The sequence below is a fragment of the Erythranthe guttata genome, chromosome 8 (genome assembly GCF_056151865.1).
Source record: "Erythranthe guttata isolate IM_541 chromosome 8, IM_541, whole genome shotgun sequence".
Lineage (NCBI taxonomy): Eukaryota > Viridiplantae > Streptophyta > Magnoliopsida > Lamiales > Phrymaceae > Erythranthe > Erythranthe guttata.
Genome location: NC_142540.1, coordinates 5,212,973 through 5,239,896, shown reverse-complemented (window position 1 = coordinate 5,239,896; position 26,924 = coordinate 5,212,973). Strand labels below are relative to the sequence as shown.

At 35.9% G+C, this 26,924-nt stretch overlaps 5 protein-coding genes across 7 annotated transcripts; 3 read left to right on the top strand and 2 right to left on the bottom strand.

Annotated features, from left to right (window-relative positions):
• Nucleotides 1-1,747: 1,747 nt before the first annotated feature.
• LOC105975447 (PKS-NRPS hybrid synthetase cheA-like) lies at nucleotides 1,748-3,184 on the bottom strand. Its single transcript, XM_088821161.1, has 3 exons — nucleotides 3,131-3,184; nucleotides 1,879-2,823; nucleotides 1,748-1,768 (listed from the first exon to the last, which is right to left on the bottom strand). The coding sequence occupies exons 1-3, from the start codon at nucleotides 3,182-3,184 to the stop codon at nucleotides 1,748-1,750; spliced, it is 1,020 nt and encodes a 339-aa protein (XP_088677287.1).
• A 2,706-nt stretch (nucleotides 3,185-5,890) lies between these two features.
• LOC105976897 (Intron maturase, type II family protein) lies at nucleotides 5,891-9,481 on the top strand. 2 transcript variants are annotated; one of them, XM_088821798.1, is made up of 3 exons: nucleotides 5,891-6,002; nucleotides 6,167-8,525; nucleotides 9,249-9,481. In XM_088821798.1, exon 2 carries the CDS (start codon nucleotides 6,171-6,173, stop codon nucleotides 8,361-8,363), a length of 2,193 nt encoding a protein of 730 aa, XP_088677924.1. In that variant the 5' UTR covers nucleotides 5,891-6,002; nucleotides 6,167-6,170; the 3' UTR covers nucleotides 8,364-8,525; nucleotides 9,249-9,481. The 2 variants fall into 2 exon arrangements, with proteins under 2 accessions (XP_088677924.1, XP_088677923.1); XM_088821797.1 differs by having other exon boundaries at nucleotides 9,170-9,481.
• Nucleotides 9,482-10,603: 1,122 nt separating this feature from the next.
• On the top strand, nucleotides 10,604-14,050 carry LOC105976911 (patellin-3). The gene is made up of 4 exons (XM_013002183.2): nucleotides 10,604-11,974; nucleotides 12,390-12,514; nucleotides 12,627-12,762; nucleotides 13,622-14,050. Exons 1-4 carry the CDS (start codon nucleotides 10,967-10,969, stop codon nucleotides 13,886-13,888), a joined length of 1,536 nt encoding a protein of 511 aa, XP_012857637.2. The 5' UTR covers nucleotides 10,604-10,966; the 3' UTR covers nucleotides 13,889-14,050.
• A 4,337-nt stretch (nucleotides 14,051-18,387) lies between these two features.
• Nucleotides 18,388-23,291, top strand: LOC105976846 (ferric reduction oxidase 2). The gene is made up of 8 exons (XM_013002107.2): nucleotides 18,388-18,925; nucleotides 19,164-19,266; nucleotides 19,377-19,571; nucleotides 19,696-19,930; nucleotides 21,371-21,698; nucleotides 21,783-22,020; nucleotides 22,119-22,834; nucleotides 22,935-23,291. The coding sequence occupies exons 1-8, from the start codon at nucleotides 18,724-18,726 to the stop codon at nucleotides 23,072-23,074; spliced, it is 2,157 nt and encodes a 718-aa protein (XP_012857561.2). The 5' UTR covers nucleotides 18,388-18,723; the 3' UTR covers nucleotides 23,075-23,291.
• A 736-nt stretch (nucleotides 23,292-24,027) lies between these two features.
• Nucleotides 24,028-26,699, bottom strand: LOC105976844 (hypothetical protein). Of its 2 annotated transcripts, XM_013002105.2 has the most exons (8): nucleotides 26,395-26,699; nucleotides 26,036-26,186; nucleotides 25,443-25,540; nucleotides 25,319-25,368; nucleotides 25,140-25,231; nucleotides 24,927-25,050; nucleotides 24,352-24,849; nucleotides 24,028-24,245 (listed from the first exon to the last, which is right to left on the bottom strand). In XM_013002105.2, exons 1-8 carry the CDS (start codon nucleotides 26,453-26,455, stop codon nucleotides 24,240-24,242), a joined length of 1,080 nt encoding a protein of 359 aa, XP_012857559.2. In that variant the 5' UTR covers nucleotides 26,456-26,699; the 3' UTR covers nucleotides 24,028-24,239. The 2 variants fall into 2 exon arrangements, with proteins under 2 accessions (XP_012857559.2, XP_088677922.1); XM_088821796.1 differs by having other exon boundaries at nucleotides 24,229-24,849; nucleotides 26,395-26,667.
• Nucleotides 26,700-26,924: the final 225 nt, after the last annotated feature.

The window sequence follows — 26,924 nt, the reverse complement described above, 5'->3', positions numbered from 1 at the left end:
AGGTGTACTCCTTTTAATCCTCCGGGTCGACGCACTCGGACTGATGAAGGTGCTTCTTCAGCAACAACTACAACGGCCCCCGCACTCGCTCTGTCCGTCCCACCGGCCTCGACCGTGGAAGTTGGTGCTTCGAGTAGTCAACCGAACGCATCGCAAGGTCCGAAAATAGCAGATTTGATCCCAAACTTCAAGGATCACATTTCTTACCGTATACTTTCCGGAGACGAGCGTGAAGATTTCAGAACCCATAACCACACGAAGAAGTTGGTTACATGGGTGTGCGCGCCGTTCATTTCAGAGGTTGTCTCGAGGGCCGGCTTGATGCCACTTGTCACTTCGTCGTACAATGCTATAGATGGTTATCTATTGAGGGCATTTGTGGAAAGATGGCATCCTACCACATGCACCTTTCATTTGCCTGTTGGGGAGATGACCATCACTCTCGATGATGTCAGTACACTGATAGGGCTTCCAGTTGTTGGTCGTGCGGTAGCTTCGAATCGATTGCGACAATCTAATACGTGGGGAAAGACGTATGTTGCAAAAATGCTAGGTGTATACCCTGATTCGGAAGTTATGGGAGCTGGGGAGAGGATATTGAAATTGGGATGGTTACATCGGACCTTCGGCAAGATTACCGCGAGGGACTGTGAGATGAAAAAGTTATACGCTACTAGGGCGTATCTTTTGTATCTCTTAGGTTGCACAATTTTTGTGGACAAGACGGGCTCGTTGGTTAGCATTGAGTGGTTGCAGTTTCTTGAGAATGTGGATACTATTGGCGAGTATGCTTGGGGAACCGCGTGTTTATGCTTCTTATATCGCGCGTTGTCAAAAGCGTCGAAGGCTACAACTGCGCAACTGAACGGATACTTGACGCTCTTTCAGGCGTGGATTTACGAGCATTTCCCATCCTTCAATCCAACATTTCGGCCACAGTTTGAGGGGTACTTGGCCAACCGATGGGTGTATCCGAAGAATTCGACGACAAGTGTGGAACGAGCACGGCATTTGCGTTTGATGTTAGACGAGTTGAAACCGGATGAGGTAAATTGTCAATTGTTTGTTAATATTTTTTTTTCGATTTTTGAAGGAGTTAATATTAAACATATTCGCGTAGGTTATATGGGACCCATATTTCGAACTTCGTGATCGTTTCCCGATGCCCGAATCGGCGTGGTTCAGCGGAATGTTATGTTGCTTGGACTTCTTGCAGCCACACCATCCAGATAGGGTATTGCGCCAGTTTAGTCGGGTCCAACAAATACCGGGGTGTCCCTACATGTCCGAAACTATGGCGAAGCAATACATGGCGAAGAGATACAGGTCACGTGATAATTCTGAAATGTCATTTGTCCCATTCCACGATCGTTTATTCGATCGATGGGATGAGTGTTGCTTGGATGCCGAGGCGAGATCGACTCCGGTACTTGATGGGCATCCCGATACGTCTTCTGCCCTTATGTCATCATGTTGCGTCATAATACTACTGTTGATATGTTCATACACCTGAACAAATGTGCCAAGGCAATTGCCCATATCGCTCTTCAGCCGAGAGTGCGCACCCTCCGCCCGGTTTGAAGTGTAAGTACCGAAATGTTGATACTTTTTAGTCCATGCCGATACAAGCCTCTCCTTGTACGGATCCAACCATGATTTGGTAAGATATGCTATGGCATCCGGATAATCAACAAAAGTCCGTTGCATTTTCTCCCAATCTCTATTGAATATCTCTTCGGACTCCACTTCAATAAGAGTCGCCCAATCTCTATTAAACTGATTCCACAACTTCTCAGATGAGAACATCGCTTTACATGTGGAATATATATTCTTGTTCACATGCCAACGACACAACAAGTGATGACTGGTTGGATATACATCCCCAATCGCTTTCATTAAACTCAATTCCCGATCAGTTACGATGCAATTAGGCGGAGGACAATTTCCGAGTATCTTCTCCAAACTTTGCAATGCCCAAACGTAGTTCTCCGTCTTTTCGTACTCCAAGTAAGCAAAGGCAATGGAGAACGTCTTGTGCGTACATGTAAAGCCAACAATCTCAAGTAATGGGAGTTTATATCGATTGGTTTTGTATGTGCAATCCATGATGAATACGTACGGATAGCTACGAGCTAACTTAACACAACTCGGATGAGTCCACACCATATCGATTACCTCTTTATTATTGTTAACTCTATGGTAGAAGGTACACTTATCTTTTGACAACCTTGCAAACAATTCTTGCATTTGAGTTCTTCCAAGTCTCTCTTTCAATTGCAATTTCTGACGATAATTGTAAATTGTCCTCATTCCAGTTACATTCGTCTCGTCCCTTATCTTTAATGATTTTAGAATCGCCTTCGGCTTCGCCATTGCTTTAGACATTCCTTCAACAAGTACCATCTCTTCTTTTGTTAGTCTCCCGGCATAAGAGTGGCCGTGCAAGTTCTCAAAATCCGTGTGGGTGTGAGTACCACATTGAACTTTTAAATCCCACCCAACATTATCAGTATCCTTTCCTTGTTTTGTCCCCTTTAATCTAAATGTGCAATTACATTTTTTAGAACCCGTCCTCCTCTTTCCCTCTCCATGGTCATCCTCACCGGCTTTCTTCTTCCCACGATATTCACCCGCACGCTCGCATGCGAGTATTACATACGGTCTTCTACGCCCTTTCAATCCCGGATTTGAAACGAAAGTGTTTATCACCATTCCGTGGCGTCTACCAACACCTTTAACCCACTCAAGTAGAGCTTCTCGTGTCTCAAATATTTGTTCGGTAGAAAATTCATCCGAATAACCCTCCATCAATCCCCTAGGTTGCTGCAAGAAAGTACGGGAAAACGGTCTTAAACAAACATATATAATAAAATCGGTTCTCAAAAACCGATTTTATGTAGTCTAAATCGGCATGATAACACCGGTTATAGACAAAAAAATCGGCTGTGTCATGCCGGTTTTTACTACACAAATCGGGTATTGAGTACCGATTTATATTCCAATAATCGGACTGCAGTTGCCGATTTTCACAACAAAAATCGGTGTATAAATACCGATTTTTCGTGTCGTCGATTTTTTTTCCAATAAAAAGAAAACGACCCAAAAGCAAAAATAAACGGTTAAAACATACCTTATTGTGTTCTCCACCCTCATAAACCACCATATCATTGTTTTCTGGCTCCATTGTGAATGTTTGGTGTGTATTTGATAATTTCGACGTGTAGGGTTTCTTGGTGGCTTTGTGAAGAAGAAGGAGGAGATTTTTAAGTCGTGAAATAATAAAAGGAGATTTCTAGGGTTATGTATTTTATTTGGTCTTGCACAAAGGAAATATATTTTTTATTTTTTTAATATTTTGTATTTTTTATTTACTTTTGAATTTCATTAAGGGTAAATTAGTATTTTTATGTTGGAGGTCTTGAACTAATAAAAAAATGGGCTTGCATATAACGGCCGCCTAATTTATAACAAATTTTCTTTTATAACATATAATTACTTGTAAAATCTCTATAAATATTAATTTAAGCAAAACATTATAATATATTTCTTAATTCTACATAATATTTTATTTTGTGTAACATAATCTTTTGAGTTATTGATTCTATGTAAACTAGTATTTACCTTTGCGATGGACATGATTAATATAAGTTTATATGAAAAGTAAAAAATGTAGAAGTATAACATTTGTTAAGAAAATCTGAAAAAAAATATTGATTGAATAAAAAGTATTTGCAAATACGCACACATCAAACAACAAGTGCCTAGTACGCTTCTTGCTTTTGTCACAATAAATCGTTGACAATACACCCTAAATTGAATAATGAATGCAATTTTATTTTTTATTGATTTTTTTTTCGGAATACAAAATAATAAATTAAATTGTTGTTTTCTTCAACCTCTAACCTAATTTCGAATGCACAAAGTGCGAAAAAATAAAAATCACACCGGATTATTAATACCAATTATATTTTCATACAAAATAAAATAAAATAAACTTTTATCATTAAATTATTCCATTGATGGATCTTTTATTGCAACCGGTGGAAATATTATAGGTAAAGAATATTTGGAATAATTATAATTTTCAGATAACTTGATAACAAAATAGATGAATGATTTTTTTTTCGTAAAATATTTTTTTGTGATAAAAAATATAATTTTTAAATATGTTGATTATATGTATTTTTACTCTTACACTGATAATATCCAAACAACTGATGAATAAAAAGAAAGAATTTAATATTTGTCATTCTAAAAAAAATACCATTAAAAATATTGAATTACCTTTATTAGCCTTAAAAAAATTCATTTGGGGTGCACTATGAATGATTTATTATATTTCCAGAGTGCAAAGTGCTATTAATTTATTTCGAGGATGTAAAATGCCAAAATGATATATTGCAAGAGTGCAAAGTGGAACTAAAACTTAAAAAAAAACCTGCATTTTCTTTGGATCAAATGGGCCTTCTATTAAGGTGGATCTCATTTGGCCCGGCCCACCAATTACAGTCAATTACAAAATTAGCCTTCACCTGTTCATTGAGAATATTCAAATCAACTCAATCACACTATTTAATATTAAACAAACAAAGAAATATTATTGTTCAATAAAATTTAGCTTTTGTGATATTTTCATTTTGAATTATGAAATTTTTGATTTATTTCTCCGATTATTTTGTTTACGTATGAGAATCTAATTTTCAGTTTGATATTATTTTTGGAAAAATAGTTGGAGGTCCCTAAAAAATATTTTCCATATCTATAAGGATACGTGCATGTTGCCACTTTACTAAAAGTCTTTGTGCGCTCCTCCTCTAAAGAAACTGTTTAAGAAAACTAACAGTGACGACGACGCGGTAAGTTGCACAGCTTATTTATAGAATAAACAACAACTTAGTTAAAATTCAATGAAGAAAATAACTAAAATAAGAATAGATGCGCTTCCCACATCACATACAATCATACATGTCTTACACATACAGTTTAGTTAATTACATAGTTTAGACAACTTCTTTGCATAGCATAGTTACATAGCTTAGTTAACTAAGTTGAAGAAAAAAAATTAAATATCTGGTGCAAACATTACCATCACCATCACCATCACCAAATAATTCTTAATATTTTTCGGTACGGTTTCCATGATTATTAGGTTACAATGGAAACAAATGAGTGTAACCAAAATCATATGTGTGCATGTGTGGTTGCGAATGTGTGTTTGTCGGTGTGTGCTTATGTGTGTCCGTGTGACAGAATTTCGGCGATGGCAGCGATGAAAAATGGGGGCGGTTAGATTCGATGGAATAAACGTGCATGTGGTGAATAAAGGACTTTTAGCAAATTGCAAAAGTCCGCTTGTCCTCATATAAAATGGTATTATGATGGATGGGTGTTTAGCACATCGCCCCTTTATTTTTATCAAAATAATTCCAAAAATATTTCAATTTATTTTTGTATACTTATATAATTAATTTTATTATAAATACAAAGTTTCCAATTCATAGTATCCATTAACATTTTATATTTAGGTAAATAGCACCTATACCTCTGTGTTTTGAACTTTGTGCACATAACCCCATATATTTTAATTAATATAAACCATATAATCCTCTTGAACTTTCAAAAACATATTTTTCCTAATGAGCATGATTATTTACCAAGTGGAATACTATAGAGAAGTTATGTGCTTATATTAAAAGTACAAGAGATCATGTGCACAAAGTTCAAACTACAGATAACTGCTTATATTGAAAGTATTAGGGTTTTATGTGCACAAAACTCAAACCATAAGGGTTTATGGGGTTAAGTGCATTTACCCTTTATATTTTAAATAAATAATTTTACAAAATGAAGAAGAAAAAAAATATATTCATTTTCAGTATTTACCTCTTGAGCCAAAATAAAACCCCACAAAACCCCTAATTCAGAGAAAACAATCGACAAAGGCTCAGTTCAAAAACTCCATCGGCTACAATGGCTTCGTCCTCTTTCAATTAGGTTTCCGCGTAAGTTTCAGACAATCTTCAATTCCCCAATTTCTTCGTTATCCGAGGTTCCTTTTTATTCTACGATGATCGATTGAAGGTTCAATTTTTTTAATTTTTTTTTTGCCCATTTTCTTCGCTCTGTAATTTTCCTTCCATCCATCGCTATTTACAATCAACTTCAGTTAAATGCATCGAACTTTCGCCTTGTTGAGGAGCCGTACATCATCACTCAGAAACAGAGCCACAACTCTCTCCCAGTTGAACAACAGCGCCTCCCCAATTAATAAAAATGGGGTTTTTGAATTCAGAGCGCTCATGTACAGCACTTACACATTCACTCGACGTCCACCCGACCCGAATGACCCGGCCACCTTGATGAAGGAGGATGGTGTTGCCGTTTCTTCGCAAATGTGGATCGAAAATTTCCGAGAGCCCGATAAAACCGTTACTAATTTGTCCAATTATTTGAGAAGGTTCGAGCTGTGGGTGTTGGCTTATCAAAAGGTTTGCGCGGATGAAACCGGAGCTTATATGCCTCGTAGCTCCATCACACGCTCTGCCCTCGAGGACTTGCTAGCGCTACGGAATGCTGTACTCGATAGCAGGTTTAAATGGGGAGCTAGATTGGAGTTCTTCATTAGGTCACCGAAGGATAAAACCGATTACGAGTCGTTGTCGAAGAGGAAAATTAGGGCAATTTTGACAACCACTCAGAGAGCTGCTTTTCAGGACAGAATTGTTCAGGAAGTGTTGTTCTTGATCTTGGAGCCCGTTTACGAGGCGAGGTTTTCGCAGAAGTCGTTTGCGTTTAGGCCTGGAAGGAACGCCCATACGGTTTTGAGGGTGATAAGAAGGAGCTTCGCGGGTTATTTGTGGTATTTAAAGGGCGATTTGAGTACGGTCTTGGACGGTATGAAAGTTGGGATGGTGATTAGTGCTTTAATGAGGGATGTTAGGGATAAGAAGGTGATTGATTTGATTAAGTCCGCACTAATCACGCCAGTTGTCACTAGTAGAGACGATGGTGAGAAGAAAAAGAAGATTAAAAGAAAGTACCAGAAGAAGAGGGTTCTTGCGGAAGACGAACCAAAGCCGGATCCCTATTGGCTGGAATCGTTTTTCGGGTTTGCACCGGAGGAGGCTGAGATTCAACCTTCGTGGGGTCATTGTGGAATCCTCAGTCCTCTATTGGCTAATATATGCCTAGACGAATTGGACCGTTGGATGGAAGATAAAATCAAGGAGTTTTACAAGCCGTCCAAAAGTGACGTCATATGGAACAGCCCCGAGGGAGAGGCGGAGCAAGGCAACACTTCATGGCCGGAGTTTGTTCCGACTAGCGGCCCCGACAAGACTCGGAAGATTGACTACATACGCTACGGTGGCCATATCTTGATTGGTGTTAGAGGGCCGAGAGCTGATGCAGCGATTCTAAGGAAACAGTTAATCGAATTTTGTGACCAGAAGTATATGTTAAAGCTCGATAACGAGAGCCTCCCTATCGAACACATAACTAAAGGGATAATGTTTCTTGATCATGTGTTGTGCAGAAGAGTTGTCTACCCCACTCTGAGATACACTGCCACCGGTGGGAAAATCATCAGCGAAAAAGGTGTGGGAACACTTTTGTCGGTCACGGCTAGTTTGAAGCAGTGTATTAAACAGTTTAGGAAGTTGGATTTTGTGAAAGGGGATAGAGATCCCGATCCACAGCCTTGTTTTAGGATGTTTCATGCCACACAGGCACACACGAACGCTCAAATGAATAAGTTCTTGTCCACTATAGTCGAGTGGTACCGTTACGCTGACAACAGGAAAAAGATAGTAAATTTCTGCTCGTACATTATCAGAGGCTCACTTGCGAAGCTCTACGCTGCAAAGTACAAGCTCAGGTCACGGGCGAAGGTTTACAAAGTTGGTGCTCGAAATTTGAGCCGCCCTCTGAAGGAAAAGAAAGGACAGTCGCCCGAGTATCATAATTTGTTGAGAATGGGTCTTGCAGAATCGATAGATGGGCTGCAGTATACAAGGATGTCTCTTGTGCCTGAAACCGACTACTCGCCTTTTCCACTTGGATGGAGGCCTGACCATGAGAAGGCACTGCTCGAGTATATAAAGCTTGAGAACTCACAGACTCTTGAGGAGCAGCGCACATGTCTTATGGAGCACGGCTTGGTTTCCCCTCAGGATTACATTTCGATGCTTGTGTGGAACTACAAAAAGAATGCTGTTTTGTTGCCTCGTATTTCCTCTACGCTGAGTGGTGAGGATGACGTGAAAAGAGATGAAGGGTTGTTATTGGGCTCCGACGATGAAATGAGTGACACGGGGTTTTGTGAGGGAGACAAGGAAGAAAGGATCGATGCGGCGGAGATGTGAGATAACCTTGTGTATGCTGAAGTAGTTGTCAGTGAACTTAAAAACGGTTAAAAGGCCTCGAGCCCTTTTACTCAGAGCCCAAACACAGACAACAAAAATTATTCGAGAGATAACGAGTCGTGACACTTGACAGCAAGTGGATTGAAGAACGTCGAGAGAAGAGTAAGTGATTCGATACCTTTATACGTATTTAATTTGCTCGCCACAATCGAAATGTGGTATTTTTTCGTCTTCTAAAAAGATTGCTGTTGATAACAACTAACTCGATTCATGCATATGCATTTGCGGTAGAATGTTTACGCGGGGTATGATTTCATAATCACCGCCCGTTTTGTGTATCCTCTGTTCCTTCATAGTTGAATCGAAAGAAAAAATGCTCAACATGTGAAACACGTGGCTATAATCACAGGCAGTTAACTCTTTCAAATTTTAGAACTCATTCGTTTCAAATTTCGAATGCTCGTTTCTTGTTTTTTCTCTTTGCCCCCGGGGCTCTTTAAGAAGATCAATGAATGACGTCTACTCTTTATTTTGTAGAAGCTTGAGCAACGTTTGTCTTGTTTAACGATTGAATCAATTTTTGATGTGATTTCTGCTTATTTCATTGCGAATATATAACTTGACGTGGCAAATACTAAAGTCAAATTCTATGTCATAACTTTGTGGGTTACTCCATTTTAACCTTCTTAGTATTGACTGTACACGGTATAGCTCCGATTTTTTTTTTCTTTGACAAGAAAGAACTAAAATCATTCAAAGACTGGATTTTTTTAAAAATTTGAAATTAAATTGTACGGTGGGTGCAGATGATTGATGATTCCGATTGTTTTTGGCGCATACATGTGTAATTTGTATACCTGACGAAGATGTGAAAGTGTGTTGCAGCTCGACGGACCAGACGAAATGTGCGTTAACCAGTCGATGGCAATGGTGGTGGAAGAACACATCCTCTGCAATTCAAGGAAGAAAAGAGTGTTTGTTAATCTTTACAGTGTATTATCCTTGTTTAACAGCTATGCTAGCTAGTTTTGTGACATTAAAAATTATTTTTCAGAAACAGGAATTTTATTTTGTAAATAGAACAAAAGTATGAAATTCAATCAAAAAATTCTTAATTATATGTGACTAAAAGAATATAAATTATTATAATGCGTCTATTCCAATTCGGAAATTTTCGATTTAAGAACAACTTATTTTAAGAGAAGGAAAAATAAAAATTAGCATTGTCGATCATAGACAATCGTAGGCAACAAGAAAGCCCCTTTCTAGGCGCGTTTTATTATTTAGTCACAACTTACAATGATTGAAATACAGTAGAATCTCAATAAATAAATAGCATCACGTAAATAATAAATTTTCCGGTTCCAAATCGGTAGAAATGTATTAAAATTATTAGTTCAATAATTTTATATTTTACTAATTAATAGAATTTTCTTAGTCCCGACTGTATTAGTTTACTGTTTACATAAGTTTAACGGTAATGAAATGATTTAAGTGGCATAAATTTTTTAACGTAAATGTCCTTATTTATGAATTCATGATTTAAGCGTTTAGAAAGAAGAAGAAGAAAAATGTGTAATTGTATTGGAACTGAGTCTTTTCAGTAAGTTTGGAACTAATTATAGTTTATAAGCTATGCTCCACGGACAGTTCTAGAAGGTGAAGAGTTCCCGTATCCGACACCTGGACATTCGGACACATCCGGACACTTCTCGGACACCCGTGTCGTAATTTCGCTAAAAGTAGGACACCCGTGTCGGGCAGTGTCCACAATTTTAAAAAAGTTGGGACACTTCTCTTACGTTTTAAGAGAGAGCCCTAATAAAAAAAATGCGCATTTTCTTTTCTCTACAATACACATTTTCTCTGTTTTCTTTGTGAGTCCACCCAAAACTCCAAAATTCTAGCATGCGACGGCAACCAAGAACACGAGCAACAAGGCGAGCGGTTCTCTTATGCGATGACGACTTATAAATATTATTTTATAATTTATAAATGTACCCCTATATTTTTATTATTTATAAATATACCCCTATATTTTAAATATTTACGCGTATCCCCGCGTGTCCGTATCCTAGTTTTTTAAAAATGCCGTATCACCGTGTCCGTATCCGCGTATCGCCGTTTCCACGTATCCGTGTCCGTGCAACATAGTTTATAAGTAAACAATTGGAGCAACTAAATCGGCCAAATTTCTGTTTAAATGTACTTTAATTGCATATTATTTATCAAAAATATTCCCCCAAAAAAAAAAAAAAAAAAAAAAAAAGAGAAAGGACTAAAAAGGAAATAAAGAAAAGAGAGGCCCTAGGAAAGCAAAAAAGGATAGTTGGTGGGTCCCACGCAAAAGAAGCAAGAAAAGTGAAATGATTTGACTAATTCCAGACTGTTTACTCATCATCCAGAGCAACCAACGTTACACTTAATTACACACCCACGATTCATCATCATCATAAACCTCCACCACCCCCACTTTCCCCACTCCTCCTCCGCCTTCCCACCCCCATTATATATACACATATATATATTAGCAGCGCTCACAACTCACAACACCACCTCGAGAAAAACACACAAACTCATCACAATATATATATTGCATTGCAATGGCGGCGGAGCAAGTTGAAAAGATGGTCCCCATTCATCAAGATCAGAATGAAGTTCTCTTGGTTGTCGGTGATCAGGAGGATACCTGCAACCGTGAAGCTGACGGTGACAACAACAAAAACTCTCTTTTGGTGCCGGAACCTGAGTCTCCGCCCAACGCCGCCGCCGACGAACACGCGCCTCCGAAGGCCGATGAACCGGAAGTGGTTCACGGCGGCACCAAATTCGCCGATCTTCTTCCTGAGAATGAGAAGAGAGCCCTGATGGAGCTGGAGCAGCTCATTCAGGAGGCACTCAACAATCGTGAATTCGGAGGTGAACACAAAACGCCTCCACCACCAAAAAAAACTGTAGAAGCTGAGAAGAGTTCCACTACTCCGGCAGCGGCGGAGGAAAACGACGGCGCTAAAACCCTGGAAGCCATTGCCGAAACAATCGTCGCCACCACAACCACCACCACCGAGGAAGCCGCAAAAAAAGCGCCGGCGGCGGAGGAAGTCAGCATCTGGGGAGTGAAGCTTCTAGAAGACGAACGAAGCGACGTCGTTCTGCACAAATTCCTCCGCGCCCGTGATTTCAAAGCCAAGGACGCCTTCGACATGATCAAGAACACCGTCAGATGGAGGAAACAATTCGGAATCGACGGCGACCTCGTCGAAGACGACGCCGCCGCCGGCGAACAACTGGGGAAGGCGGTGTTCATGCACGGACACAGCAAAGAAGGCAACCCAGTCTGCTACAACGTCTACGGCGAGTTCCAGGACAAGGATCTCTACCGGAAAATGTTCTCCGACGAAGAGAAAAGGTCCAAATTCCTCAAGTGGAGGATCCAGTTCCTCGAGAAAAGTGCCCGGAAACTGGATTTCCGGGCCGGCGGCGTTTCCACCATTATTCAGGTCAACGACCTCAAGAATTCTCCCGGCCCGAACCGGTGGGAGCTCCGGCAGGCCACTAATCAAGCCCTTCAATTGTTTCAAGACAATTACCCTGAATTTGTTGCCAAACAGGTAAATAAAAGAATGGCTTTTTTTATTTTTATTTTTAGGGTAAATTATGAAAAGCCCCTGAACTTAGGCTAAATATTCGTAATAACCAAAACCCCTCCCTGATTAACTGTTGATCGAGTTTTTTTAACAGAAAATGTGTACACTCTATTATACCTTCTGTTAAATAAAAAGAAAATATCTGAAATTGAAATAGTGTGAAGTATATCGCTGGACTAAAAAAAGTTTATGTGAAAAGTCACAATGTAAGGAGTTGGTGTAAGTTGGAAACAAATCTCAGGGGTATTTTTGGTAGTTAGAAATAGGTGCGGGCGTTTTTTGTTCGTTATTTAGACTAAGTTTAGGGTTTTTTGTTTGTAATTTAACTTATTTTTGTTATTAATATTAATATATATATATTTATAAAAATAAATTGTAGGTGTTCATCAATGTGCCATGGTGGTATCTTGCTCTAAGCAAAATTATAAGCCCTTTTATGACTCAGAGGACCCAAAGCAAATTTGTTGTTGCTAGGCCTTCAACAACCACTGAAACCCTATTCAAGTTAGTATTTTTTTCTTTTTTTTTTTTAAATTTTATTTTCGAAAAAAAATTAAATCTATTTATAAATATATTAATTGTGTGAATTTGATATTAAAAAAAAAAAAAAAAAAAGATATATAGCAGCTGAGCAAATTCCGACACAATACGGTGGACTAAGCAAAGATGGTGAATTTGGAGCATCTGATAGTGTTACCGAGGTTACAGTGAAACCTTCGGCTAAGCACACTGTTGAATTTCCTGCTACTCAGGTGAGTTTATCAAAATGGTTTTTTAATTTAATTATTATATTGTAGAAAAATAAATTTAATTTTTTTGGAAAATTTATTTACATGTTGACTAAGTTTAGTTTAAATTTGAATAGGTCTTAGGAGTACTGTTTTTACAGTTTGGATTCTCTGATACAATGACAATACATCATACAAATGTTGTCTCTTCATAGAGTTTTATTGCAATTTGGACCCATTTGTTATATTGAATTGCTGTAAAACCACCTTATGTTATTTTATTGCCAAAACCCCCCTATGTTCTGGTTTCTTTTAGCAATTGCCAATTAGTACCCCTGCTTTGGGGGTATTTGCTGTTAGAATACCATGAGGTGGTTTTTTAGCAATTTGGTACAAGACATTGGTACAAATTGCAATAAACCTTTAGCCCTATTTGTAATAACTAATAGCGTTAAATACAAATTGCACTCCTGTATTACTACTAGTGTCGCATATGCCCTTGTACTACAAAATGCGACAAAATAGTCCCTCAACTTAACGGTCAACTCTCAAATCTCTAACCTTTTGTCGATGGACCATTTTGTCGCATTTTATAGTACATGGGCATATATGCAACATAGATGACAATACAGGGGTGCAATTTGAAATTAACCCTTACAAATATTGTTGTCAGAGTGTTGTTTGGATTCTCTGATACCTGTGTTGTTATTATTACAGTATTTGACTGTTACCTAAAAAATAACTGACAAAATCTTGTGATACACACTTTGTTCTCTGTTCTTTTCATCTCTCTTTGACCTGTCTTTTTTATAGTTTCCTTTTACACATTTTTAAATTAATTAATTAATTAATTAATTATTTATTATTATTTTAATTTTAATAGGGATGCTGTGTTGTGAGCTGGGAGGCAAGTGTGGTTGGATGGGAAGTGAGATATGGGGCAGAGTTTGTACCAAGTGCAGAAAATGGGTACACAATTATTATACAGAAAATGAGGAAAATTAATAATAATGGTGGCAATGATCAGGTGATACGCAGTAACTACAGAGTTGGTGAGCCTGGAAAATTGATTCTTACTATTGACAATCTCACTTCCAGGAAGAAGAAGCTTCTCTATCGCTTCAAAACCAAGCTTGTTTCTTCTGTTTAATATTTTATTTTATTTTTGAGTGGACTGGAAATAGCAATATCCAGACAATAGTTCATTTTTTATGTTGCTTTTGATGAGTTAATTGTTTTTTTTTTATTGTGCTTTGTGCAATCTATATAAATATATATCAAATATTTAATTTATGAGCTTCATTTTGCAAAATTAGTCATTCACTGTTCTGTTGTGTGATTAAACTGATTCTTGCTCTAATATACTTTATAAATGAGTTCGATTTATGTATTAGAAGTATTTTTTGTAAAAATAATACCCATTGCTTAGTCAACTAGAAAATAAATTATATGATTATTTCCAATATAGTCAAGATTTCGATCAAGATTTTTTTTTATCGAGGGTTGATAATTTGCCCTCCCGGCTTGAAATTTTCGGTTGTTATACCCGCCTAGAAAAAAAATGGTGCGGGAATGGGAATTGACAAAAAAAATTGACAGGTAAGGGGACGGGTTTGTATGACCGACCCCGCATATATTATTTATATATGTTTATTAATTATTATATAAAAATGTGAAGCATATTTTTAATATAGGAAATTTTGTATGGGATTTGAAGTTAAATTTGCACTTTGTTGGTTGTTTGTTTGTTGATATAAGTCTCTAAATTACTTTTAATTACGTTTTTACACAATATTTGTATAAGTATGTGGTTCCAAACTTTTTTTATCTTATCTGTTCTACTATGTAAAATTAGATTTCTGTTTTGTTCTATTTATGATTACAATATTATTCAGTACTACTAAAATTTACATTTTTTTACTTAAAAGTAAACTATATATACTTATTTTATCCTTTTTTTGTGAACAACCCTAAGAAAATGATTGAGGGCGCTTCCTACAAACCTACGAAAATTTTAACCTATCTTTACTTTATGATACAACTAACAGTAATCTAAATTAAACTAACGGGCAAATTACGGCCACCCCTAAGTTATGGTTAAATTACAAAAATCTCCCTTATATTTGGGTAATTATAGCTATCCCATCAACTATGTATTATCTTACAAAAAGACCCATCCAGAGGTAACTTTGGGGATGCTAATTCGGTAAAACCAAATCGAAATTTCGGTACGCCAACATTTCATACCGTACACCGAACTAAATATACGATTTGGTTCGGTAAATAACCGAAGTACGTAAATTTTATGTAAAATATTTAAAGAATGGGTGGCTGTAATTACCCAAATAAGAGAGATTTTTTTGTAATTTGGCTATACATAAAGGGTTTGGCCGTAATTTGCCCTTAAACTAATTAATATTTGTAATTGTGTGCTGTGCTCGAGGAGACGACCAAACGCGCCCCCGTGACTCCTTTTACTGATTTTTCTTTTTCTGAAAATAAATAAATAAATATATGTTTCAGCTTTCTACATTTTGGACGAAATTGCCCCTAAAGCTTTTTTTAAGCTACATTGAAAAAGCTTTGGAGAAATCATTTGCTCCACCATTTATTTCTTAAAATAAAGTTTGTCTGGTAATATAATACAATGTTGATTATGGGACTATTAGGGAATCCTATGTGGAAAATAAATATTTCTTTAATATTCACTTGAGATACGGCTATCCTCCACTTCGATTCGAGATCGATTGTCGAAAAAATTGTTTGAACTCTATTTTTTTTCATGATAGAAACTTGATAACGAGCTCGAGCTTAAATATAATTACTCGGGCCTATCAAGATTGAAAAAAAATCTTTAAATTTTGGAATTTTTTTGGACGAAAGTCTGGTCACATTAACTAACTTCGTGTGCATTTTTCGGTTGTTGCATTATTAAAAAAGAAATCGATCAAAACCCAACACACGTATATAACCAACTAAATATGTGTTTAGGTTATTAACATCAACTATATATGAAACATATTATAATTTTTTTTTTAAATGAATAAATTGAAAACTAATTTATTAAGCAAATGTAGTTTTTTCTTCCAACAACAAATGGTTTAATCTAATTTAGCACACATTCAAAAGAATTAAAATTACTAACCTTTCACCAAGTCCAAGTTGTGGAAGAGACCTCAATAAGCACTAGTGGTTACGTCCTAAGTTTATTAATACCTTTCAATTACTTGCAAGCATTGTAACTAGGTGTGAAAGTTGGGTGAAACTGATCGGAATTGACCTTTTCGGAAAAAAATCATTTTTTTCGAAAGTACAATATTAATTCCAATTCCATAACTTTAGGAATCTATAGAAATTCATTCCGGTTACAAAATTTATGAAAATTTCAATAATCACATGAGTGTAACATTTTTAAAAGTCTTGAACCCTTCATAAATTTTCAAAAATATGAACACCCACTATCGTAAAATCATAAAATTAAAATTACCAATATGAAATTGGAATTTAATTTTAGGAATTAATTTTGGAAATTAAAGCAGATTGAGAATCATAAATTCCAAATATTCTTTTTAATATAATTTCAATTCCAATAAAAAAAATAAAAAATCCGAAGCATTAGATATCAAAATTTCGAAAACCAGCATGAAAAAAGTTGTTCCAAATCGGAACTTTTGAATCGGAATAGGCATAAATTAGAAATTTCGTTTTAACTTTCACTTCTTACTGTAAATTTCAGCCTAATTTTGTGGAAATTAATGTTTTGAAAAAAGGCTACATCTTTAATTATATATATTAACTTTATAAAACTGCGATGGACCCCATAAATCATATACTACTTTGAAAAATGAAAAGGTAAAGAGTATACATATTACTATTATTATTATATATGAAAGCCTGAATTAATGGTAATAATTGTGGTCGGGTGCAGAATTTGTTGCAGAGGAAATGTCTTGTTATAAAGGATGCTCATCATTATTTTGTCCATGAGACCATCATTAAGGATGATAATTAAGTTGTAATTATATCCACCAAGATGTGACACCAATTTTAAATTTTCTTTTTAATACAATTTTAATATTTTCTTTTTAATACAACTAATTATATCCAGCAAGATGTGACACGCGGGCGTTCGTACACACTTTGTGCGCCCATCTTGGGCGTTCAATTAATTTTTTTTTTTCACTGGACGCCCAAGTCGGGCGCTCCAAATTAAATGCAGCTTGCACGCCCAACTTGGACGTTCAAGATCTGTCTCAACCCGTTTTAGCTTAGACCCAAACTTACACCGATCCATACCCGAAATTAAACAGTTTTGACCCGCCAGACCCGTTAACATCATACGAAACTTCAATATTGTTGAACTTTCATAATAATTTACTTGTATATCTTATCAAACGAATCTCAAAATTAAATGCAATATTAATAAAGAAACATCTACAAATGATATTAATTGAATAATAATTATATTTTAATTTGTTATCTTCATTTTCTCCTCAATAATGTGAATAAAGGATAAAACTTGAACTATAAAATAATATAGGTGATGAGTAAAAATCATTAATTTAATTTATAATTTTGATATGATAAATAATCGGGCCTTACTTCACAATATTCATGAACACAGAAAGGCCCAAATGGACAAAAGGCCATTTGTTTTCTTCGTTAAGAAAAAAGAACGGCCCAGCCCAAGCCCGGATTTAAAAATTAAAAAATAAAATAAATATATATGACGTTGGCAAAGTTCGCTCTTGGAAGGACAAACACGTTCGGACACACGACAACAGGCACGTGTACCATTTTTATTGGACACTTTTCTGAATTAATTGATAATTTGCATTTATAATAATTATGGTAAATTACAAACACCCCCCCTTAGGTATGGTCAAATTACAAAAACACCCATCCTGTTTGGATAATTACAACCACCCTCTCAACTCCTCAAATTTAGTGGAATCTTCGAGATTATATGGAATATTATGACTTTTGTAGCTGTTTTATCCCATTCAAACTCTACATTATGAAGCAAGATGATCATAATATGTGATTTTTTGCTTGTATATATCAGTTTGTGGTGCATCGAAAACTGTATTTTTACACAAAACGAGTACAAACTAGATCACATTTCACGGAATCTAGATGATTATGTTGAATTTGGCACCATAAGGGTGGAGGTGTAAGAAAAAATCATAGTTGAGGGGGTTAGATGTAATTATCCAAACAAGAGGGGGGTTTTTGTAATTTGACCATACCTCAGGGGGTGTTTGTAATTTACCCTAATAATTACTCCCTCTGTTCCACAATAACTGTCTCTTTTTAAAATTATTTTTGTTCCATATTATCTGTCACTTTACATTTCCAATACTGCATTAATTGTGTAATTATCAATTTTACCCTTATTAACTATCTCCAACACTCTCTCACATTAATTATTGGCAAGGGCATTTTAGTATAAGCACATATATTTTTCTAAAATTAAGCAAAATTCATTGAAATCCTTAATCCTTGTGCACAAGCTAAAAACGACACTTATAAAGGAACGGAGGGAGTAATAATCAGTGTAATCAATAAAAACATTCTCCTGACACGTGTGCACTTTTCCCTGACACGCGCAAACACATTCAGGCACACGCATATACAAGTCATCAACTTGTTGCATGAACCATGCAATGCAATCACAAAGGAGTGAACAACATTCTGTATATACATTTGTTTGTATGTATATGTGGTGTTTGACTTTGAGAAATATTGTCAACTTGCATGAATTTGTCAACCCCAATCATATATATGTGATTAATTAAAGTCTCCACTGTGTGTGTAGTGTGTTTCATGCTTCTTAATTGTGCTAGATATTCTTTAATTCCTATTAATAGTAGTACTATATAAAGGGCATCATTCTCTCAACATTCTACCGTACAACTCAACATCATAATTTATTCTCTCTTCATTCTTCGTATTCAAGAAAGAAAGAAAGAAAAAAGAAAAAAAATGGATCCACAAAGATCAGCTCGCAGCGGTGGCGGCGGCGGCAATCACAATACGATCAGGGCGGCGATAATGGCGGTGGTGATGATTGTCTTCGCCGGTTACCTCTTCTTGTGGGTGATGTTGCCCACTAATCCATACCGCCTCAAGTGGCAGCCTAAGCTTCGAACACAAACCGCTTCCACTTATTTCGGAACCACACACGGTATATAGTACAGTTCAACGATCTCGATAAATTAATAATCTCGCTTAAATTATAATTTGTTTTGGTCCTGACTCGTAGTAAACATATTTATAAATTATTCATTCGATGATTTAATATTTCGCTAAATTAATAGAACTTTACTAGTCACGACTATTTAATTTATAGAGGTTTAACTGCATATGTGTGTGTGTATGTGAATTTAAAATTAAATCGAAAATATATATGTTGATATTTGCAGGTGCGACTTACTTGGTGTTCACGTTTCCGGTTCTACTGATTGCCGTCTTAGGGTGTGCGTATGTTCATCTAGGAAAAAAATCGAGTGACAACCACACCAAAGGGTATACAATATATATATTTATAATTTATTATTATATAAACGGAATTTTTTTTTATGTGAATAATTAAGTGATTGATTAATTAATCGTTTTCTTGATAAATTATTAAACAGGAAAAATGGAAATAATCACAGGCTGGCAATATTGAAGAGGCCCATGATTATAAAAGGATTGGGAATAGTGTCTCGAATTGAGATTGCATTTTTTCTAATGTTTATTGCTCTTCTTATTTGGAGTTTTGCAACATATTTACGTAACAGCTTTGCTACCATTACACCAAAATCAGCTGCCAAAAAGGGTGAAGAAGTGTAAGATTTATAGACAAATATATAATTTACAATAAAAAAAATAAAAAAAAATTAGTACGAATTTCTATAAATATATATCAAAGGGTTTTCGTTTTTATTAATATATTTATAATATGCATGGCAGTTGGGAAGTGAAGCTAGACTCGGCGTCGCACCGGTTAGCATTTATCGGAAACATAGCCTTTGCGTTTCTGTTCTTCCCGGTGACACGTGGCTCGTCTGTGCTGCCGCTATTCGGGCTTACGTCAGAGGGTAGCGTTAAATACCACATATGGTTGGGCCATATTGTTATGACCCTTTTTACGGCTCATGCCTTTGGTTACATCATCTATTGGGCAAGCGTACATGAATTGTCCGAGGTAATTAACTTTATCATTTGACTTACAGTTGAACCTCGATAAACTAATACTCAATACATTTATAACCTCGGTTAAATAATACTTTCTTTCGGTCCCAACTCGGTGAATACATATTAAACTATTAATTCGATAATTTAATATTTCGCTAAATTAATTGAATTTTGTTAGTCCCGCGCCGACTGTATTAATTTAAAGAACTTTAACTGTATATGATTTGGAGTAGAATCCGGATTAAAATTTTTGGATTTTTTTTTATTTTTTAGGTGTGAATAGGGGTGGGTTTGGTAGGGCAACCGTACCAAACCCCTCGAATCACTACCAATACCGAAATTTCGGTATTATGAAATCCATTACCATTGCCCTACCAAAAACTTCGGTATACCGATTTCGGTATACCAAAAGTTCGGTACGGTAGGGTATGGTAATGGTAATTACCAATTTATATTATCTATTATTTAAGTCTAAATTGAATATCATTTTTTTCAAAGCAATTGAAGGTACACATATTTAAAATGTACAAAACTAATTTTTAAAATATAAGTGTCCTAAACATATGTTCTAAATTTACCTAATGTAAAATATTTCTTAAATAAAATTATAACATAAAAACTTTTAACATCAATTATAAATAATAAATGAATTATTAAAATAAAATTTTATTTAATAATAATATTTTGGTACGGTAGGGCATTACCATTTTAATAATGTTAAGTGTCGTTGCCCAACCAAAACATTTCGGTATGGTACGGTAGGGTACGGTAATAATTCGGTAGAAATTTTTCGGTAGAGAATCGGTACGGTTTGGTAGGGCAACGGGTTGGTAGGGCAATTTGGTAAAAATAAAACCACCCCTAGGTGTGAAAAATAAATTTCAATTTCATTCCACAAAATTTCAGAAAAATCGAAATTTTAAATGGAAATTTTTTGTTCCAACATCAAGAAATTTAAGTTCACAATCGGCGGAAATCGATTTTTCTTCTTCTTTTTTTTTACTTTTTATTCACTGATGAAATATTTAATGCATAAATAATATATATTGATATTATAAGTGTCATTTTCAGAATTTTAAGAATCTTTAATTTAGATCGAAAAATCAAAGTCTCATATATATTATAATTCCAACCCCCCAAAAAAAAAAGAAAATCGAATTTGTGTTTTTCGAAATGAAGAAAAATGTTTAAAAATCAGATCAAAATCGACAGAATTCAAAAATTTCATTCCAATTTCCACATCTACTCAGCTATTCATAATAGTTAATACCAATCTTATAAGCATTAATCAACAATCAAGAAATTCTATCCATAAAAAAATGAAATAAAAAACCCAAAAGTTTGATATAATTTGTGATTAATCAATCCCAACTTCTTGAACATATTAAAATATCGCCAACAAGATTGAGTTTCATTAATTTAATTTTTGCTCAACAATAAATAATATCAGATGCTGGACTGGCCAAAAACCGGAGTATCGAATCTGGCCGGAGAGATATCTTTCGTGGCGGGAATAATCCTGTGGGCCACCACATTCCCCCGAATAAGGAGAAAAATGTTCGAGTTGTTCTTCTACACACACCACATGTACATTCCCTTTGTCGTCTTCTTCATCTTCCACGTCGGAATCAACTACGCATCCATGATGCTCCCCGGTTTTTTCCTCTTCGTTATCGACCGTTACCTCCGATTCTTGCAATCTAGGTCGCACGTTCGTCTCTCGTCCGCTAGGGTTCTCCCTAGTCAAGTTGTCGAACTCAACTTCTCAAAGACCAAAGGTAAGTGTGGCTTTCTTTTTTCTTTTTTTGTTTTTTTGTAATAATTTCTTGATGATATATGTTTGTTTATTTGTTTGTGCCTAGGTTTGAGTTACACTCCGACAAGCACGATTTTCTTGAATATCCCGAGCATTTCGAAGATGCAGTGGCATCCATTCACAATTAGCTCAAGCAGCAATCTTGAGTCTGATAACTTAAGTGTCATTATCAAAGGAGAAGGTAAATGGTCTAATAAGCTCCACCAATTGCTCACTTCTTCGATCGACCGTCTCGATGTTTCTATCGAAGGGCCCTACGGGCCCACTTCAACCGATTTCCTAAGGTACATATATTTATATATATATATTCGATTTTTCACCGGCTTAAACTTTTAGATAAAATAATCGATATCCCATTTTTTTATCTTTTTTTTTTAATTAGGCACGAGCTTTTGGTGATGGTTAGTGGAGGAAGTGGCGTAACCCCATTTATATCAATCATCCGCGAACTAATCCACACGAGCGAAAATTTGAAATGCAAAACACCCGAAATTATACTAATTAGTTCATTCAAGAACTCAAATGACTTAACCATGCTCGATTTAATCCTCCCTCTATGCGGTGCTCCATCAGAGTTTCCGAATTTGGATTTAAAAATCGAGGCATACGTAACAAGAGAGAAAGGGGCCCCACACGAAGAACAAGAAAAGACGAAACCTCGTACAGTGTGGTTCAAGCCCAACCCATCTGATGCACCGATATCTCCTGTTTTAGGTCAAAACAACTATTTGTGGCTTGGTGCTATAATCTCGTCTTCCTTCATCATTTACCTTATTTTCATCGGTATTTTGACGAGATATTATATTTTCCCAATTGATCATAACACGAACAAGAAATACTCGTCTACCTCTAGAGCTTTGCTCCACATGCTATTCCTATGCATTGGAGTATTTATCGCTGCAACTTCGGCTTTTTTGATGAACAAAAATAAAAATGCAAAGGAGAAAAATATACAGATACAGAATATGGAGGGGCCCACACCTCAAGCATCTCCGAATTCTGTATTTTACAATGCCGGTAGAGAGTTGGAGAGCTTGCCTCAACAGTCGATTTCACAATCGATTAATTTGCATTATGGCGAAAGACCGGATCTTAAGAGTAAGTAATCTAGAGGTCAAGAAATATTACTGCATGCATGAATGTACATTTTATTTTAATATTTGTTTCTTACTTTTTTTTTAACTTTCTTTTTTTGTAGAATTTTTATTTGAGCGAAAAGAATCGAGCGTTGGAGTACTCGTTTGCGGTCCGAAGAAGATGAGACATGAGGTGGCAAATATATGCTCATCTGGTTTGGCTGCTAATCTGCATTTTGAATCCATCAGCTTCAGTTGGTGATTTTTCATTACTGTTTTTTTGTTTTAGTACAAAAGAGAATGTTGTGATTGTAGTTTTTCTTTTTTCTTGGTAATGTTTCTGTTCTTGTTTTTTGTTCACTGCATTTGCTTGATTGATTTATTGAAATGTAATATGTATATTAAATAGGAAGATAAGTGCTTCCTTTGTGAAAAAAAAATGAACATGAATAAAACAGTCACTCTTTTTTTGTTGTCCAGTGAACACTTTATTGTAATAGAAATACACACTATTAGCTAGTATACAAGAGTGTAGGTTTACCCAGTGCACCTATATGGTTGGCTGCGCGTTTCTTCATTACCAAAAAAAAAAAAAAAAAAAAAACTGCACACTAACGAGAGAGAACAAGTTCCTTGGGAATAACAAGAAAAGAGGATAATTCGAACCGTGTGGCTAAAATCCCGATCCGTCCGATGCACCAATATATCTCCTATTTTATTATGGCTCAGTGCTATAATCTCGTCATCGTTCATTATATACGTACCTTATTTTCTTTGGTATTTTGACGAGATATGTTGTATTAGTATACCCTATTGATCGTAATACTAATAAGATATACTCAAACTGCTTCAAGATTTCTATGTATAGGAGTATTTATTGCTGCAAGTTCGCCTCTTTTCACGAAGAAAAGTAGAAATGGAAGAGAGAAAACTTCACAGATACAACACATAGAACTAAATACTGCAATCTGTGAAGTATCATCGGAATAAAATTACGAATTTGGCGAGAAATGGAAGAGAGAAAACTTCGCGAAATTCGTTATTTTATTCCGATGACAGAGAATTGGAGAGCTTGAGGAGAGAGAAATTGCAGTGTTTGTATATATTAGATTTTGAAGAGATAGCAGGCACAGTTATGTATTTTAGCAATTAAATTCAAAATTCAAAACTCAAAATAAACATGAAGTTTCATTACTCTAAAAATAAATAAAAGAATTGTTAAGAATTAAAATATATTAAATAAAAGTTCTGCAATTATATGTTACAATTAATTGTTATTCAAGTATTCGCTGCAGATTTGATTAAAAAAATAATATACACCATCGTTCCAAATAATCCATCTCATTTCCCAATCATCTCACCATTAAATTAAAAAAAAAAAAAAAGGAAAAAGGATGGAACTACCGCTCGTGCGTAAATGGCCTTTATCACCACTGCACACAAAAGAAAAAAAATAAATAATCACAAACTTCACACAATGAGTAAAAAAATAAAACAAAGTTGCAAAATGAAACACGAGAAAAAGGATAAAAAACTCACAACTTCATCCACGTCTGTATCCCGATCCAAGTCATCATCAACTTCATCCTCATCTGTATCCTGATCCAAGTCACCATCCTCGTCATCATCCTCATCATCATCCAAGTCATCATCCTCGTCATCATCATCGTCATCATCCTCATCATCGTCATCGTCATCGTCACCATCCTCGTCATCGTCTTGAAAGCCGGGAAAAGGCTGAGGTTGAAAAGGCGGAATATCGCTGATGTCAACATTTGCATGCGAGGCCACTCTCCTCACGAGCAGAACCATGTTCCCGATATATTGTCGCTGTTGATCTAAAGTATGCCTAAGGTAACACATCTCCTCACTCAACGACTCGAATACCGGCGGTGGAGCGGGACCCTGATATAACGACGAGGTGCCGGCCCCACCGCTGCACGAAGAAGAATCAGGCAACTTAATTGATGCATGTGAATCTAAGTGTGCAATTTCTTCGTCTGTACGCCTTAGAGAGGAATCGGATTTCAGTATATCCTGCCCATTGACAGGTATAAACACTATGCGCATTTCCAGAAGAAACGGAAAAGAAAGAACGACCATGAAAAGAGTACCTCTTCGATGCTGTGCAAAAAAGGGTTTCTTGAAACAAATTGGACGATTCCTCTACACTGAGGGCATAAAACGATAGACCGTTTCTCTCGGCATTTCTTCAACCACATCGAGAAACATCCGTTGCTGTAAAATGGTATTTTTACGGACACGGTTATGTATATATTAAGAAGATCGAATGGCAAACGCTCGATAGAGAGATTTGAGTCGTGTACCAGAAATTGTGAAGGCAGGGCGAAACAGTGACCACGTCGTGCCAAACACTTAAGCAGATAGAGCATTTTGCGATTTCGGGATCTAAAATTACCTATCACAAAAAAAACGTGTCGAAATTTGCCGTTGGCCGAAAAAACGGAACAAATTTAGTAATACCCAAATAACAGCAGATGTTTACCTTGCAAATTTCTTTCGTAGGCATTACTTTAAACATATACCTTCTAAACCCTGCAAGGTAATAAACCACATGGATTATATATTCTCCGTTACTTAGAAAGAAATTGGGCAATACGAGTTCTTACCATCGGACTCAGGACCAAGAATTATTTCGCTTCCACATATAACAACGGTCGTATCGCCTTCTTTAACAGCTATGCCATCGACAATGATCGAATTACCACTAGTTTAGGAAAAAAAAATAAAAATAAAATAAAACACGGGTGTCATATTCTGTTCGATACTAATGAATGGTATCAAATATACTCGTAAATTTTCAGTTGTAGATTCTTCTGAGAAATATAAGCAAGTGATTCCAGGTATAGAAGAGCATGTAGAAAGGATAAGAAATAAAGCACCGTAAAGTCATATCTAAGAACAAATCATGATTGAAAAACTTAGTTCCAACACCCTAGAGAATCGGCAAATTGAAGATAAACACCTAAATCGATAACAATCATATGATCGACTATAAAGTGCAGAATAGTGAACGAAACACCGAAATTCATCGTATCTTCATTCTATAGACAGAAGATGCACCGATCAAATTCAAGCCTAACAAACTCTACAAAACCAATTATTTCCAATACCTCGTGAGAAATTTCTCCACACACGTAATAAAAGGATATAATTAATCAGAAAATATTTTATGGAAACAGGGGAAGGAAAACCGGCAAACCTCGTGTTTTGCATTAAAGCAGAATTTCGATCGATTTCTCGAGTTATCTTGCACCATTCTCGCTTTTCACTCGAAGAACTCTTCATCTCTGAGCAGATTGTCAACTCAGTTGACCTCAACTCAATATCCGAATAGCTCGAGTCCACAGACACTGCAGAAAAATGGCAGTAAACTTTTTTATTTTTTTTGCTAATTAACAAATCCAAATTCTGAATATATTGAAATTCGCAGTAGTTTACATATATGCAAAAAAAAAAAAAAAAAAAAAAAACTAAAAAAACATCGCCACACTTTTACAAATGAAGAGATTTGAACCCAAATTGAGAAATAAGAGGCAAAGCAATTTAAAGAATATTTACCTAGTTTAGCCCAGACATCGTCGCCGGAGGAAATTGAACCGGAGCTTTCTCCTCTTTCCATTTGTGATGAGAAGAGGAGGCGGCGCAACACTGATTCAGTTTCCCTTTAATTTTTATTTAATTATACCAATAGTGTTAATTAATAAAAAAATCGCGCCAAAATCGGAGGTTTAGGGTTTATATATATAAATGGACAAAGTTCAGTTTGTATAACGACGTCGTATATAACAGAATGAGTCGTATATAGCAGCACGGGGAGGGAGAAAACAAAGGCGTGTGTGTGAGTGGAGAAGAAAAGCGGCGACAATGAATGAAACGGCGTCGTTTCAATATTAAAAGCCAGAAGAAAAAGGGAAACTAAATAGGGGGCAGGATTTGGGATTAATCACGTAATACAAAAACATATTAACTAATAATATTATAATAACTAGTATTTTTTCCAACCAATCGCACGGGATATTATTTCAAGACTAAAAAAAAAAATTCAATTTAATACATAATAAGAAAATATAGTACACGAATTTTACATA